This window comes from Rhinopithecus bieti, unplaced genomic scaffold (assembly GCF_001698545.2).
Source record: "Rhinopithecus bieti isolate Rb0 unplaced genomic scaffold, ASM169854v2 scaffold_33302, whole genome shotgun sequence".
NCBI lineage: Eukaryota > Metazoa > Chordata > Mammalia > Primates > Cercopithecidae > Rhinopithecus > Rhinopithecus bieti.
Genome location: NW_016814366.1, coordinates 403,312 through 418,481, shown reverse-complemented (window position 1 = coordinate 418,481; position 15,170 = coordinate 403,312). Strand labels below are relative to the sequence as shown.

Genomic DNA, 15,170 nt, shown 5'->3' with positions numbered 1-15,170 from the left:
ATATATATATGTATATATATGTAACATTAATGTATTAATAAGTAATTAAAACATTAAAAGCATGAGGATATAATGAAACCCATGAACCAATAACTTCACCCAAGAATTAAGATATTACCATAACTTGCATCAACTTATGTGATTTTCTTCTATCCAGTTCCCCTCCCATTCTGCTGAAGGACCCACCATTCTGACTGTTTTGTTTAAAACTCTTTTTGTGGTTTTACATATTTTTTTAATAGTTCTATTATGTGCATGCATTCTTTCAATCTCTCACACATGCATTTGTGCCTAAAAACGTAGTTTGTTTTGCTTATTTTTCGAACATTATAAAGCATTATTGTAAGGGATATCCTAGGACTTGCTTTCTTCCTTCACCTCTGTCTGAGATTTATTATTGTGGTTGGTTTGGCTGTTGTTTCATTCTTTATTCTTATTGTACAATATTTCATTATGTAAATATAGCACAATTTGTGTTTCCATTCCCCTATTGACGGACATTTGTGTTACTCCAGGTTTTTTTGTTTGTTTTTTGACTATTGACACATGCTACTAGGAACATTTGTGGCTATGTCTCCCTACTGCATAAGCTCAAGAGTTTCTCTAGAGTATATGCTTAGGAATAGAATTGTTATGTCAAATTGTTTTTAGTGATTGTACTAATTCACTCTTGTGTGAACAGTATGTAGTATCTTCATCCTTTTAATCCTACTAGTAGTTGGTATTTTGGGATGCCTTTATTGTTGCCAGTCTGGTGGGTTAAAATGGTACTTCATTGTGATCCTGATTCACATTTTTTATTGCTATGGAGTAGCAATGAGGCTGATGTGGCTTAAGCACAATGAGGGAGAAGGGGAGTGGTGGGACATGAGGATGGGAGGTAGCTAGGGTGGAGGTGGACTAGGTCATAAGTCTTGTGAGCCACGAAAATAACTAGATTACTCTGGCAAAGTATGTTTTCAAGAGAATAGACTACTGGGGAGTAAGACTTAAAGCAAAGAGAGATGTTAGAAAACAGTTGCAGTAAGCTAATGCTGTTGCTCAAAATGGTAGCAGGCTTGGGGAGGCAATTGTTATTAATAAAATTTCTGATTAGCTTTAGTTCTGTAAAAGTTATATGTGTTTTTGTATAAGAGCTACATATTTCTATGTGCTAGCTACATATTCACTTATTTTCTCCTAAACATACTTTGAAGCTCCAGAACTTTATTATTTTTTTCATAGTTTCAATAGCAATTTCATGGCAACATTTTAAAAACCTGTTGTATTTATTCTTAAAATGTAATGATTTTCTATTGCCAAAGATTTGAAGATTAATTGCTAGTGTAATAATTTTAGCATCATTGCATCAAATGGCTTTTATGAACCCAGCAGCTGTGGTTACTCATATTCAGCAGCTGTGGTTATCCTGACTCAAATGGTTTTTCATCAGTTATTAGAAAAGTCACAAGTTCCTGGTAAATTCATTTTTGAAATTGGAAAGCTTAAGTTCCCATTTTTTTCTCAGATATACTCTATTTGAATATATTTCAAGAGCATATTTTTAGCCACAACTTAGCCAATAGCACCATAAGCAAAAAGAGATAATGTATTTGTACTTTTATACACAGTGTAATAACTTCTGATTTCTAATTGTAGGCAAATCTGAATTTGAATACTTTTCATATTTTGAGTTCTAAGACCATTAGACAAAAGCAAGTTGACTGAAGGATATCACCAGTCTATTTCATTTTGTAAAATACATAATGACGTTACATTTTTCCTTTTGAATATTTATGTAGAAATAATATATTTACTAATATCATAGACTTGATTTTCAAGCTTTTATTAGGTTATCATTCAGTAAGATATAAAAATGTCTCTTTGAAAATGCAGTTAAAGGGAAAGAACTATGTACTTACCTTTCCTTTGTGAATTATATTTCAAGATAACGAAAGAAAAGTTGATAAAACTCTTCCTTATTGAATAATTCTAGATAATAAATATGGCAGTAATGATGAAATTTGAAAAATCATTATTTCACAAACTCTAATAAAATAATTGGTTCAGACAATGATTATCAGAGGTTGAACCCATTAGATGGAAGGTTTCTGGGGGTGTTTGCAAGAGAAGGATAAGCTGTCACCACCTGTACCCTGTGATCAATCTTTGCATCAGAAAGCGGAGGCATTCAGACACTATGCGCCTCCAAATGTGATGAAATATGAAGTACAATTTCCAAAAGTATTCTTTCAAGAAGAGTAAACCTGAGCCTAATCAAGTTTTAGAACTAATTTACCATTAACAAGAAACATAGGTATAAAAGAACAAGGTAAATGACAACACTGGAACCAGAATGTGGGACAGTTTGCAAGATAACGAACTCAGTTTAATCAATAGGTTAATGGCAGGCAAAAGAGGCAAGCGAGAAGGACTTCTCTATATTAATAAGGCTTAAAATACATAACAATTTATGACCTTTCTGTGAATCCTGATTTAAGCAATTCAATTAAAACAAATTTTGAGACTGTCAGAGAAATTTAAATATGGGCTGGGTGCCATTAATGTGATGCCAATTAATTTTTTGTTTCTTGGGAGAAGTAATGGCATTATAGTAGTTATATCATTTTTTTTCTTTAGAGATACATACTGAGTATGTAGGAGTTAAATAACATGTGGTCTGGGATGTGTTTTAAAACGTAAGGAATAATAACAAAAGGGAGATGAATGAAGCAAGTGCAGGAAAGTGTTGACAGTTGTTGAATCTACATTATGGGTATCTTTGGGTTTCTTTGAAAATGTTCATAATAAAAATCAATTTGTGTGTATCTTTGGAAATGTTCATGGTAAAATTAATATTTAAAGTTTTTAAAATGTCATGTATATTTACATGTATGTTCTTGACCTTGTCACCCACCTTTTAGTACTTTCTTTTACACAGCTATTAGCACTTTTCTCCAAAAAAGTCTGGGGTGGGAGGTAGATCCCCTATTACTGCAATGTTGAAAATGGCAAACACTTTTCAAGTCGCCCTCATAGCTAGAGAACAGTCATGCCAGGCACCAACCCCAGTTTCTAAACAAGGAACTAGTGAATCAAAGAGGCAGTTTCTTTGCTCTCTTGAAAGGCAGTGGCAAACTAACCTGCACTGAGTAAAAGGAAGTCAGTGATTGCCTAGTGATAGGGGAGGAAAGATTAGACGGGGGAGGGATTGTGAAGTACCAAGAGATAATTTTCGAGGTGATGAAAATGTGTATTATTTAACGCTAATTAGCAAGTTCTAATTCCTGGTAACATCCAGAACTGAAGGCAAAGGTGATGGAAAAGCCATAGCTTCTGTGTTCGTGGCACTATCAGGTTTTCCTTTCCTTTTTCCACCAGAATAACCAGTGTTTAACTGGCCCTAGCCCAATTTTTAACTTTCCTGATAATTCTGTAAACTACCTAACATTTTTTAATAATTATCTTTTTTTTACTTTTTACAGCTTTATTGAGGTTAATTAGCATTCAGTAAACAACGCATATTTAGAGTGTCTATTTTGGTAATTTTTGAAATATGTATATACGTTTGAGGCTATCACCACATCAAGATAATGAACATCCCCATTACCCCCAAAAGTTTTCTGTTAGCACTCCCTCCTGTTTCTTCTCCCCTATTCCCAGGCAACCACTGATTTCTTTTTTATCAGTATAGATTAGTTTGCATTGTCTAGAGTTTTATATAAAAGAACAATACAGTTTACCATTTTTGTTATGGCTTCTTTCTCACTCAGCACAATTATCATAAGATTCATCTATGTTATATATATTAGGAGCTCTTCCTTTTTATTGCTAAATAGTATTCCATTGTATGAATATACCACAATTTGTTTATTCATTCAGTCATTGAAGATATTAGTTTGTTTTAGGCTCTGATATGGTTTGGCTGTGCCCTCATCCAAATCTTATCTTGAATTGTAGTTCCCATATCTCCCATGTGTGAAGGGAGGGACCTCATGGGAGGTGATTAGATTATGGGAGGCAGTTTCCCCAAGGCTGTTCTCATGATCGTGAGTGAGTTCTCATGAGATCTGATGGTTTTATGAGGGGCTTTCCCCCTACATTGCTCTGCACTTCTCTCTCCTGTTCCATGTGAAGGACATGTTTGCTTCCCTTCCGCCATGATTGTAAGTTTCCTGAGGCCTCAGTCATGCAAAACTGTGAGTCAATTATATCTCTTTCCTTTATAAATTACCCAGTCTCGGGTATTTCTTCATAGCAGCATGAGAGTGGATTAATGCAGGCTCCTACATTAAGCTGCTATGAATATTTAAACATTGATTTTATATCTTCATATGAACATATTCTTTTATTTCCCTTGACCAAATACCCAGTAGTGGAACGGCTAGATTATGTGACAGTCATATGTTTAATCTTTTAATTAACTGTAAAACTGTTTTCAAATGTAGCATACAATAGATATTATTTTAAAAAATAAATAGATGAATGTATTAGGAGAGATGAGGTCTTACACGTATTTGGTTGTGTATACACATGATATAGTGCATTTATATGTTCCATGTGTCTTATTTGTATTTTGATAAATAACAAAAGTATATTTTTACTATCAGTAAGTAGGATTGTTAGAGCCGCTAATTATTCAGAGTGTGACAAAGTATCATCTCAAGGCAGATACAGCATTTCATTTAATTTAGTAATTAATATAAGATCTTATTTAGTATTAACCAATTATACACAAAATAGGAATATATATGATTTATAATGAAGTGTTCTGCCTAGTACTCCAAATAATATAGCTCAGTATTTGAAAACTGATATATTCATTGTATGAGTATGAATTTATAATAAATATCCTTCGATAAAAGTTCATTCTCAATTTGCTTATGTTAAAATTACACTAACTAGCGGATCTTCTGAGATTTATTTCCAGGCTTTTAATGTCATATTACCTTGAAAAATGATGATATGAGTTCTTAACATGGTAGAGTGCCTATACATTTCACTTTTGATCTTGAGTGAAATCTCATCTCACACATCACCAACATAAATTACAATTTGGTCTTGTGTGTGACTGGCGTAAATATATTTTAGAGACATGAGAAATACAAAGAAAAGTTTTCCCGCCTCCCCTTTTATCCTGCATATGTTAACATTAGAAGGATAAACCACTGCATATTCTCCTGTCTCATGTTAGAATATGGTTTTGGGGGGTTATGCATTTTTATGTATGCAGGGAAATTTTATATGGTTTGATACATCCTGATGTATTTGGTAACACAGTTAAACATCATCATTGTACGTGGCCATGCATGCACAGGGAGCATGAAACTATCAAGAGTTTTTGAGGCCCCCAAATCATTAAAATAGAATATTTGGGCTGAAGTTAAAATGTAATATTGTTTAATGACTTTCTATTCATTTCAAAACAGAAGATACATATCGTAAACATGAAAGTATTCTAAATTGTTTTTTTCTGCAAATTATAATATCTGAGAAAACTGATTTAGTGTTTTTCCTTTATAATTCTTAGACATTTAATTGTCTTTATTTGTCTTCTTGGGATAGGTAGGTCCTTATGTGCAGTGTTGAATAAACGTAGTGATAGTTGGCATCCTTACCTTGCTGTGAGTTTAAAGGGAATGGTTTTTAACATTTTTTTATTATGATATTTGCTTCATTTTATAGATACCATTTATCAGGTTGTATTAGTTGGCTTGGCCTGCTATAACAAAATACCACAAATTGGGTGGCTTAAACAACAGAAATTTATTTTCTCACACTTTTGGAGGCTAGAAGTCTGAAATCAGGGTACAGCATACTCAATTTCTGGTGAGGCTGCTCTTCCAGGCTTGTAGACAGCTGCCTTCTTTCTGGGTCCTCATGCGTCCTTTCATTTGTACATGTGCACAGAGAGAGTGTGAGCGAGGTCTCCAGTGTCTCTTCTTCCAGGGACTCAAATCCTATCAGATCAGGCCCCGACCCCTATGACCTCATTTAACCTTAATTACCTCCTTAGAGGCCACTTGTCCAAACACAGCCATAATGGGAGTTAGGGCTTCAACGGATGGATTTTAGGGGGAACACAAACATTTAGTCCATAAATTTAAAAAGTTTTCTAATATTCCCAGTGCTCCTCTTAGTCTTCACTTTACAGCAAACTATCTCAAAACTTAGTGACTTGAGGTAATAATGTTTTCTGATTTTTAAATGATTCTGTGTGTTGGCTGGATTATTCCTTTTTAGTTTCACTTGAGCTTACATGTAAAGTTGACTTTATTTGGAGAGTTGACCTAGAAGGTTCAAAATGACCTTACTCATGTTTGTAGATGGTGCTGGCTATTAGCTAGGGTGACTTGGTTCTTGATGTGGCCTTTTGTCTACCAGATGCTAGGATGGTATATCAGGGTTCCAAGTCTAGAAAGTACACTGCATGTCCTTTTGAAGGCTAGGCTTTGTAAATTACACATTGTTTTTGCTGTATTCTGTTAATCAAAGCAAATCCAGCCCAAATTCAAGATGGTGGAGAAGTAGATATGTCTTGAAATGGGAGGAGAAGAACATTACATTGCAAAGGATGTGATTGCAAGAATGCATCATTTATTGAAGGCTATTATTATAACAATCTCCCAAATCTTTGCTAAGTTTGCTAGGGGTAATTTGTTAAGAATATATTGATGAATTTTAATTGTCCATGTTTCCTCTAAATATTGAGAAGATTATATATTTTTTCTCCTCAATTTATGTGAATTATAGTTTCTATGATTGAACCATATATTCAATGTCATCCTGTATATCTTTTTAAAAATGTTGTTTGATGTATATTTATTTACTTGAATCTGTGTTCAGGAGTAAGACTGGTCTTTAAATTTACATTTTCTTTGGTATTAAATTTTTACTAGCCTTTATAATGTTATTTGGAAAATGTTGCCTCGTATTTCTAGTCTCTGAAAAGTAAGTGCAAAATTATTTGTTTTAAAGAACACTAATATAACTTACATGTAAATTATTGGTGCCTGAGATTTACTTTGAGATAATATTTTAACTTCTAATTTAATTTTTTGACTAACTCTAGCCCCACTTAGAAAACTCCACCATTCTTGAGATTGTTTTATTAATTTGCATATTCCTAAGAATTTCTGTATTAGCCAAATTTGCAACTTTTATGGTATAAAGTTTAAAATAATCTCATGACATCTTTTAGTATTTTCTGTATCTGTAATTTCCTTTAAAAGTAGAATTTTAAAGTAAATTTTTTCCATTTTAATTTTACCAGTAGCTATCTACCATTCAATCTGGTAAGAAGTCTCTTAATTCTATTAGTGTTTTCAGTGAACCAACTTTTGGCTTTTTAAAACCTCTGATCTCTTTTGTATCTGTTTTCTATTTAAATTTTGTTTGCCCTTATAACAATAAGGGCAACATACAGATAACTTTCATCTGTATTCTTAACTGTGTAATTTATGAGTTTTACTCAATTTTAGCATTGCTTCTTTTAACATAAGATTTGCTACTATAATTTTCCTCCAGAATCTCATTAACTGCCCATTCACTATTGTATAAACTTTGATATGTGGGTTTTTCATGAACACAGTATTTTAAAATTTTATTAAAATTACTTACTTGACCTTGAGTCATTTAGAAATGTGTTTCGTATTTCCAAGTATAGGGGGGTAATTTTGGTAACATTTTACCAATTTCTAACAATTACATTGTCAGATATGATCTATGTGATATCAACTCTTAAATTTGCTAAGACTAGCTTTATGGTCTAATATGTACCTGATGTTCTTAAATGTTCTCTTTTTTTTTTTTTTTTTTTTTGAGACGGAGTCTCGCTCTGTCACCCAGGCTGGAGTGCAGTGGCCGGATCTCAGCTCACTGCAAGCTCCGCCTCCCGGGTTTACGCCATTCTCCTGCCTCAGCCTCCCGAGTAGCTGGGACTACAGGCGCCCGCCACCTCGCCTGGCTAGTTTTTTGTATTTTTTTAGTAGAGACGGGGTTTCACCGTGTTAGCCAGGATGGTCTCGATCTCCTGACGTCGTGATCCGCCCGTCTCGGCCTCCCAAAGTGCTGGGATTACAGGCTTGAGCCACCGCGCCCGGCTTCTCTGTGTGCTTGAAAGAATGTTCTTGCTTTTACACTGTTGGTGAAAATGTAAATTAGTTCAACCATTGTGGAAGACAGTGTGGCGATTCCTCAAAGATCTAGGACCAGAAATACCATTCGACCTAGCAATCCCATTACTGGGTATATACCCAAAGGATAATAAATCATTCCATTATAAAGATACATGCATGCAGATAATTATTGTAGCTCACAATTATTGTAGTTCACAATAGAGGAAACATGGAATCAACCCAATACCCTTCAATGATAGACTGAATAAAGAAAATGTGGTACATATACACCATGGAATACTATACAGCCATAAAAAGAAACGAGATCATGTCCTTTGCAGGGACATGGATGAAACTAGAAGTCATCATCCTCAGCAAACTTAACACTGGAACAGAGAACCAAATACCATGTGTTCTCCTTCATAAGTGGGAGTTGATCAATGAGAACACATGGACACAGGGAGAGGAACAACACACACAGGGCCTGTCAGAGTGTGGGCATCAGGATAAATGGCTAATGCATCCGGTCTTAATACTTAGGTAATGGGTTGATAGCTGCAGCAAACCACCATGGCACACATTTTCCTATGTAACAAACCTGCACGTTCTGCACATGTATCCTGAAACTTAAGTTTTTTTTTAAAAAAATGATTGTTTGTTCTCCAGATATTGGGTATATTATATGTCCTTCAGTCATGCTTGTTGATTGTGTTCAAATTTTCCATATGTGTTCTGTATGTGATCTACCAATTGCTGAGAAACCCACATTAAGTGTCCTACATAATGCTAGATTTCTATTTCTCTGTATCTTCTGGTAATTTTATTATCTACAACATCTGTGTTTTTAAGTATTATCTACAACATCTGTGTTTTTAAGTATTAGGTTGTGCAAAAGTAATTGCGGTTTTGCCATTACTTTTAATGACAAAGTGTCTATCTGTGTGTGTGTGTGGGTATATATACTAGTATATATAGTATATATATATATATATATATATAAAGATACTTAGAATTATGTCAATAGATAGTGATGCTTTTTCCCCTGTAATACTTTTTGCTTTAAATTTTCTTGAGGTTTACTAAAAAAAGGGTTACCTTTTAACTTTGAAATCTATTACCTTTTAACTTCAAATGTCCTTATGTTTTAGGTACCCACTTTTAAATATATATACATATGTTTAACCATTAACATATAAACGTATTTTAGTTGTTGTTTTAAGTAATGTTTAGCAATTGTTTTAAAGTAATCAATTACTGCAATTATTGATTTATTTGGATTCATTAATATCATTTTTTAAAAATCTCCTCTTTGGGCTGGGTGTGGTGGCTCACACCTGTAATCCCAGCACTTTGGGAGGCCAAGGCTGGCAGATCACGAGGTCAGGAGACCAAGACCATCCTGGCCAACATGGGGAAACCCTGTCTCTACTAAAAATACAAAAACTGGCGGCGTGGTGATGCATGACTGTAATCCCAGCTACTCGGGAGGCTGAGGCAGGAGAATCGCTTGAACCAGGGAGTTGGAGGTTGCAGTGAGCTGAGATCACGCCACTGCACTCCAGCCTGGCAACAGAGCCAGGCTCCGTCTCAAAAAAAAAAAAAATCTCCTGTTTGGCCTGCTGTTTTTTGTGACCAAGGGCCTTCTACTCTACCCTTGTTTGCATTCTTTTAGATTCATTTTCCCTTTTAAAAAAAATTCTTTTTTTTTTTTTTGGAAAATTTATTCTATACTTATTTTTTCTCTCAATGGTTATACTAAATTTTAATGTACCGTCCTTCCATACAATACGATGATTTAGAATGCTTTAACTCTGCTCACTTTATCCCAACTTAAATATGATTATTTTTCAGTGTTTTATTTCTGTTGTATATTGGGATCATACTTCAATAGATTTGTAAATTTCTTAGACATTTTCTTTGCTTACCATTCCTTTTTACTTATTAGACTTTCTTTTTTTGACGATTTCCTTCTAGCTAGTGTCCATGATTTAAATAGTGAAGCTGCACTCTCAGTTTTGTCTCAAAATACTCATATTTTATATTTTCTCAAAAAATAATTTTGCTAAATTTATAACAATTCTGGGTTGACAGTCTTTTTGTCAACATGTTTCGTCTTCTGTTGTTGCAGTTGGGAAGTGTTTGTTTGGAATAAACTATTATTTCTTTCTAGCTTCTTGTAATATATATGTTTTTCCTCAATGTTCTGCAGTTACATTGGGCAGTACCAGGTGATTTCATTTATTCTGGTTGGGATTATTTGACTTTTCTGAATATGAGAAGTATTGTCTTTCACCAGTTCTGGAAAATTCACAGAAAGTTTCTTTTTAAAAATTGCCTCTGTCTCCTTTTATTAGCTCTTCGTATAGTAATAATGCTGAATAGGCATGTATTAAGCCTTTTTATTTTCTTCTCCATGTTTAAAAAATCTTATTTATTATTTTGTGTCTTTGTATTTTTTCTCCTTTTAGGCTTTAGCCTTTAAGATTTTCATTATTTTCTTTGACAATTCTGTCATAAATTTTAAGTCATTTTGTTGATGTTCTTGCTTATTCATAATTTTGAAATGTGCTTTATCATAAAATTTTCTCCAGAAAGCTAGTCTGCATATTCCCTGTAACAAAAATGTAAATTATTTAATTTCTTTGATATCTATAAAATGAGAATGAGTGTTTATATTCCTTCTTATTCCAAAAAAGAATTACTGGCAGTGACTAACAAAAACGTAAATGATCTACTAGGATAAAATCAGTAGTTGAGGAAATTAGTGTAAGAGAAAATTAGGATGGGAAAATAAAATAAAACTAAGGAAATAGTTTATGCCAAACAAGACAAAACAAACAAAAAAGGTTGTACTTTCTATAAAGTTGGTATTGTTTGATCAAAAATCATTTGGGGTGCTTCATGATATCCAAAGGAAAATACAATTATATATAAAATTTAGTGTCTTACAATAAAACATACCAGTTGCTCAGAAAAGGTAGGTGTTCCTGAAATGTCTCCCATTGGTCTTTGAAATGACAACAGGTGAAGTAGGAGTGGCAAAATCTTCTGTGGTTTTCCTATAATTTCTTCATTTTGAAATATTATTTTCTGAATGTTTTATTTTTTAGAGATGGGGTCTTGCTTTGTCATGTAGACTTGAGTTACAGTGGCATGATGGTAGCACACTGCAGCTTGGAATTCCTGGGCTCAAGCAGTCTTTCCAGCTCAGCCTCCTCAGTAGTTACAGGTGCATACCACCATCCCTGGCTAGTGTATTTTTAAAATTTTAAGAGAAGAGGTCCCAATATGTTGCCCAGGTTAGTCTCAAACTCTTAGCATCAAGTGATCCCCCCACCTCAGGCTCCTGAGTTGCTAGCATTGCAGGTGTGAAACACTGTGCCTGGCTCCTTTACAATTCTTACAGAGAGCAAAGCATGCCAGTGGCATAATTCATGCTGTTAATTATGGGTAGAAAGTGGAAGAATTGATGTAAATATGTTGTTAATGAATGAAATTTTATCCCTTTTGATACCACTTTAAAGTAGTATTATGAAAAAATTATATTTAACTGGTTTAAAGTATGAAAAATAGATATTTTATTATCTATGCTTTATAAAAAAGATAAGTATATGTGTTAGATTTTGTAAAACAGATAGTTCTTTGATACAAGTTACAGCCCTGTCCTCGTTAATAAAATGTTATTATACGTTTGAACTCCCTTTCTTATTACTGCCTGTTACTTAAAATTATAATGATAGTATTATTTAAAAGAAATCCTCACATGTTATTTTTCTTGGACAGAAGACATCTTTTTTTGGTTGGTGTACATTTTATTCTTAAAACAGGTCTTAACATCATGGATAAAAAAGTTTGCACTCTTTTTCCTTTAGACGTCTCTTTGCATTCTTATTTGTTTTCTATCATGTTTGACAAATTTAAAACACAAATAAGTAATAGCAAAACTTGAGTTAAAATAGCACTTCTGACTGCCAACTAGTTGTGTTTTGTAGTGTAGCAAAGCTGATAAATTAGATGCTATTTTACTGTTCAGCTAGAGCAAATGAAAATAATTTATCAGAAAAACAAAAAAAAATCAAACACTAATCACAGGTTTTTAAGAATCAGTGAAACACTCTGGAAGTAACTTGAGTTTAACAGCATGATTATTGATGTTTAACAGTTAAGTTGTACATTCATTCTGAAAGATTTATGGCCCTGATTTTATTATGAACTTTACTAATGTAAGAACCTAACAAAATATGAAATATAGTTCAATATGTTACAAAAGGAAAAACAAATCACATTTCTCCCAAAGTGAAAACAGAAGTAGTCAACATGCTATAAATGTTGAAGTTTAAAATACTGACTTAGGAAGACATATCTTGTTTTTTGGGTTTATTTTGTTTATTTTAGACAAACAATGAGATAAAACAATCTTAATATTTAGGTATAATATGAAAAACAATGTATACATCATTGCTTTTATATATGTAAACACATATATCACAATATCTGTAACCTAATATTTAGCATAGTTAGTAATATTCTGGATCATTAACAAATGATTAATCAGGTTCATTAATGTTCTTAAAATGGGAATCATTAAGTATTATTTTAGAAAAAAAGTGAGTGAATTGATTTTGATGAGAATAGTGATAAAGAAACTGGTAATAAGGACATTATAGAATTGGAAGCCCTAAATAGGGAATATTTACCTTGCCTTGTTTGAATTGATTGACCCATTCTTTTTTCACTGGAGCCTTGTATATAGAGGAAACATTGAAATTACAACTTAAAGTTAATGTAGAGCATTAAAACATTTACAAATAGTTTATCGACCAGCAATTATTGCTTTACCATTTTAGACGGTTTATTATACTATTGTTTTTCCATTCATTTTGTATTTTAAGGAAACTATCTTTGTCAGCATTTTGAGATTATGAAATTTAAATCAAAACAATTCCAGATTTCAGAAATGAACAAATAGAGACACCAAGTGGTTATTAATTATGGGTAATTGGAGCTTTCTGGGTAAAGAGGCAGCTTTATGCCAGGACTGGTGGCTCACACCTATAATCCCAGCATTTTGGAAGGCCGAAGTAGGAGGATCACTTGAACCCAGGAGTTCAAGACTAGCCTGGACGACATACTGAGACATAGTCTCTACCAAAAATAAAATTAGCTAGGCATGGTGGCACACACCTGTAATCCCAGCTAGTAGGGAGGCTGAGATGGGAGGATCGCTGGAGCCCAGGGATTTGAAGCTACAGTGAGCTATGATTGCGCCATTGCACTCTGGCCTGGGTGACTGAGTGAGACCCTGTCTCAAAAAAATCCAAATAACAACAACAAATGAAGCATCTTTCAAATACAAGCCATTACAGTATATAATTTTAAAATCATTTTTCCCCAGCTTTAATTTCTTTTATTTTTTTTAAACTGCTTAAACCATAAAATATTAAGCCAGTTGAAGAAAGATAATATGATTATAAACTATTGACAACACTTTTGTCTCTATTTTATAAAACAAAATATGTCTGTTTTGTACCTATGCTCTTCCTGTTCAACTGAAGTTATTTTTATTTGTTGATACTTATTATTTTCTTCATTCAGGTTATTTCACAGTTGAGGATTTTGGGCAGAGCCATAACAGCTGGTTCCAAATTTGATAGAGAAATCTGGTCTAATGAACTTTCTCCTGTCCTCAATCTCTGGAAGAAACTAAACCAGGTTAGTAGTGGAACATTCTTCCAATTCTTTTGGTTTTTTCTCCCTGTCATTTTTTCTAGCATCCTAACCATGTGCTCCCCATTTCTGCCTGAGTCATACAAGTGATCACATTGCACAGGTTCCTAACTGTGAAGTCATGACCCAGGACCTCCTTTCTCCATACCAGCGCACATCAAAATTAGTATTCTTTACTCTCTCTTTTATGAAATCGATCTTTCCTTATCTTTAAATAAGTAATCAAATTCACATAATTTCAGTTATCCGCTTTAGCAGTTCATTCCTTGTCTCGATGTTTGATAATTTTCTTCATCTTAGGACTATGTTTCTTATAACAGTTTCTGAGCCCAGTTTCCAACTTTTTTTAATAACATTGGCAGTTTTGTATTTTCTAGTGATTTTCCCAATTCATGCAGTTCTTAAAATGTATATACATATACAACCATGTAGGTATTCATATGTATAAATATTATGTAATATAGCTATTTATTCTGAGAATAATGTATGATTATTTTCAGTTTTTACTTAGTAATAATATGGAAATGGAATTATTTGCATAATTGACTAAGTTTACCTCTTATTAAGCAGAAAACCAATGGCAAAAGTAACCTTAATTATTGCAAAGATCTCATCTTACATTTTGGAGACATAATCCAGGTATTCGTTAGAAAGTTTCCTTCTCCGTGAAATACAGTTTACTTGTTTGACTCAATTTCCAGAGTTTGGGGGAAGATTAGAGTCCACTCTATAGTTTTGGCACCTTAGTCCCCTATAATTTTTCTCTGCCTACTTCTAAATTTTTACTGTCCATGTTGTTTTTATTCCAAATTTGATTTAACCTTAAAGCACAACTTATATATCTGTTTTTTATAAGAAATCCGGTCATGTGATTTTGTAGCTTTAGTGATTATTAATGAAGTGCGAGGAACAGCTCATATTGCTAAGTGTGCAGTCTTCTAAGTCACTTTTCTTTGAACTACATTCTTTGAAGTTTTAGCACTTCTTAAAGTTCCCACAGTTGACTCTTCCATCTGTGCGAAATTTACTTGGATGTGTCATTTAGACTTCCTTGCACTACCTGCTTCTCTTCATCAGGCACATCTGATTTTATTGCTAGTCTCTCTCCCTCACTGCCAGCACACATACACACCTTCTTTGTAATTCTGAGAAAATTTTTTTCAATTATTACATAAAGAAGACTATATGAATGACTTCAAAGCCTTATATGTAGATTATTTGCCTCCTATGACCAAACTCAAGATTAGAAACTCAGTGTATTCTCTGCCATTCCCCAAACCCTCGTTTTTTTTTTTTCTTTCTTTTTTTTTTTTTTTTTTTTTTTTTTTTTTTTTTTTTTTTTTTTTT

At 33.3% G+C, this 15,170-nt stretch overlaps 1 protein-coding gene across 1 annotated transcript in view; it reads left to right on the top strand.

The window, feature by feature from the left end:
• DYNC2H1 (dynein cytoplasmic 2 heavy chain 1) overlaps nucleotides 1-15,170 on the top strand; it is a 384,617-nt gene that overhangs the window by 251,494 nt on the left and 117,953 nt on the right. Inside the window, 1 exon segment of the mRNA XM_017850085.1 lies at nucleotides 13,692-13,808. Within this exon segment, the coding sequence (XP_017705574.1) occupies nucleotides 13,692-13,808 (117 nt within the window).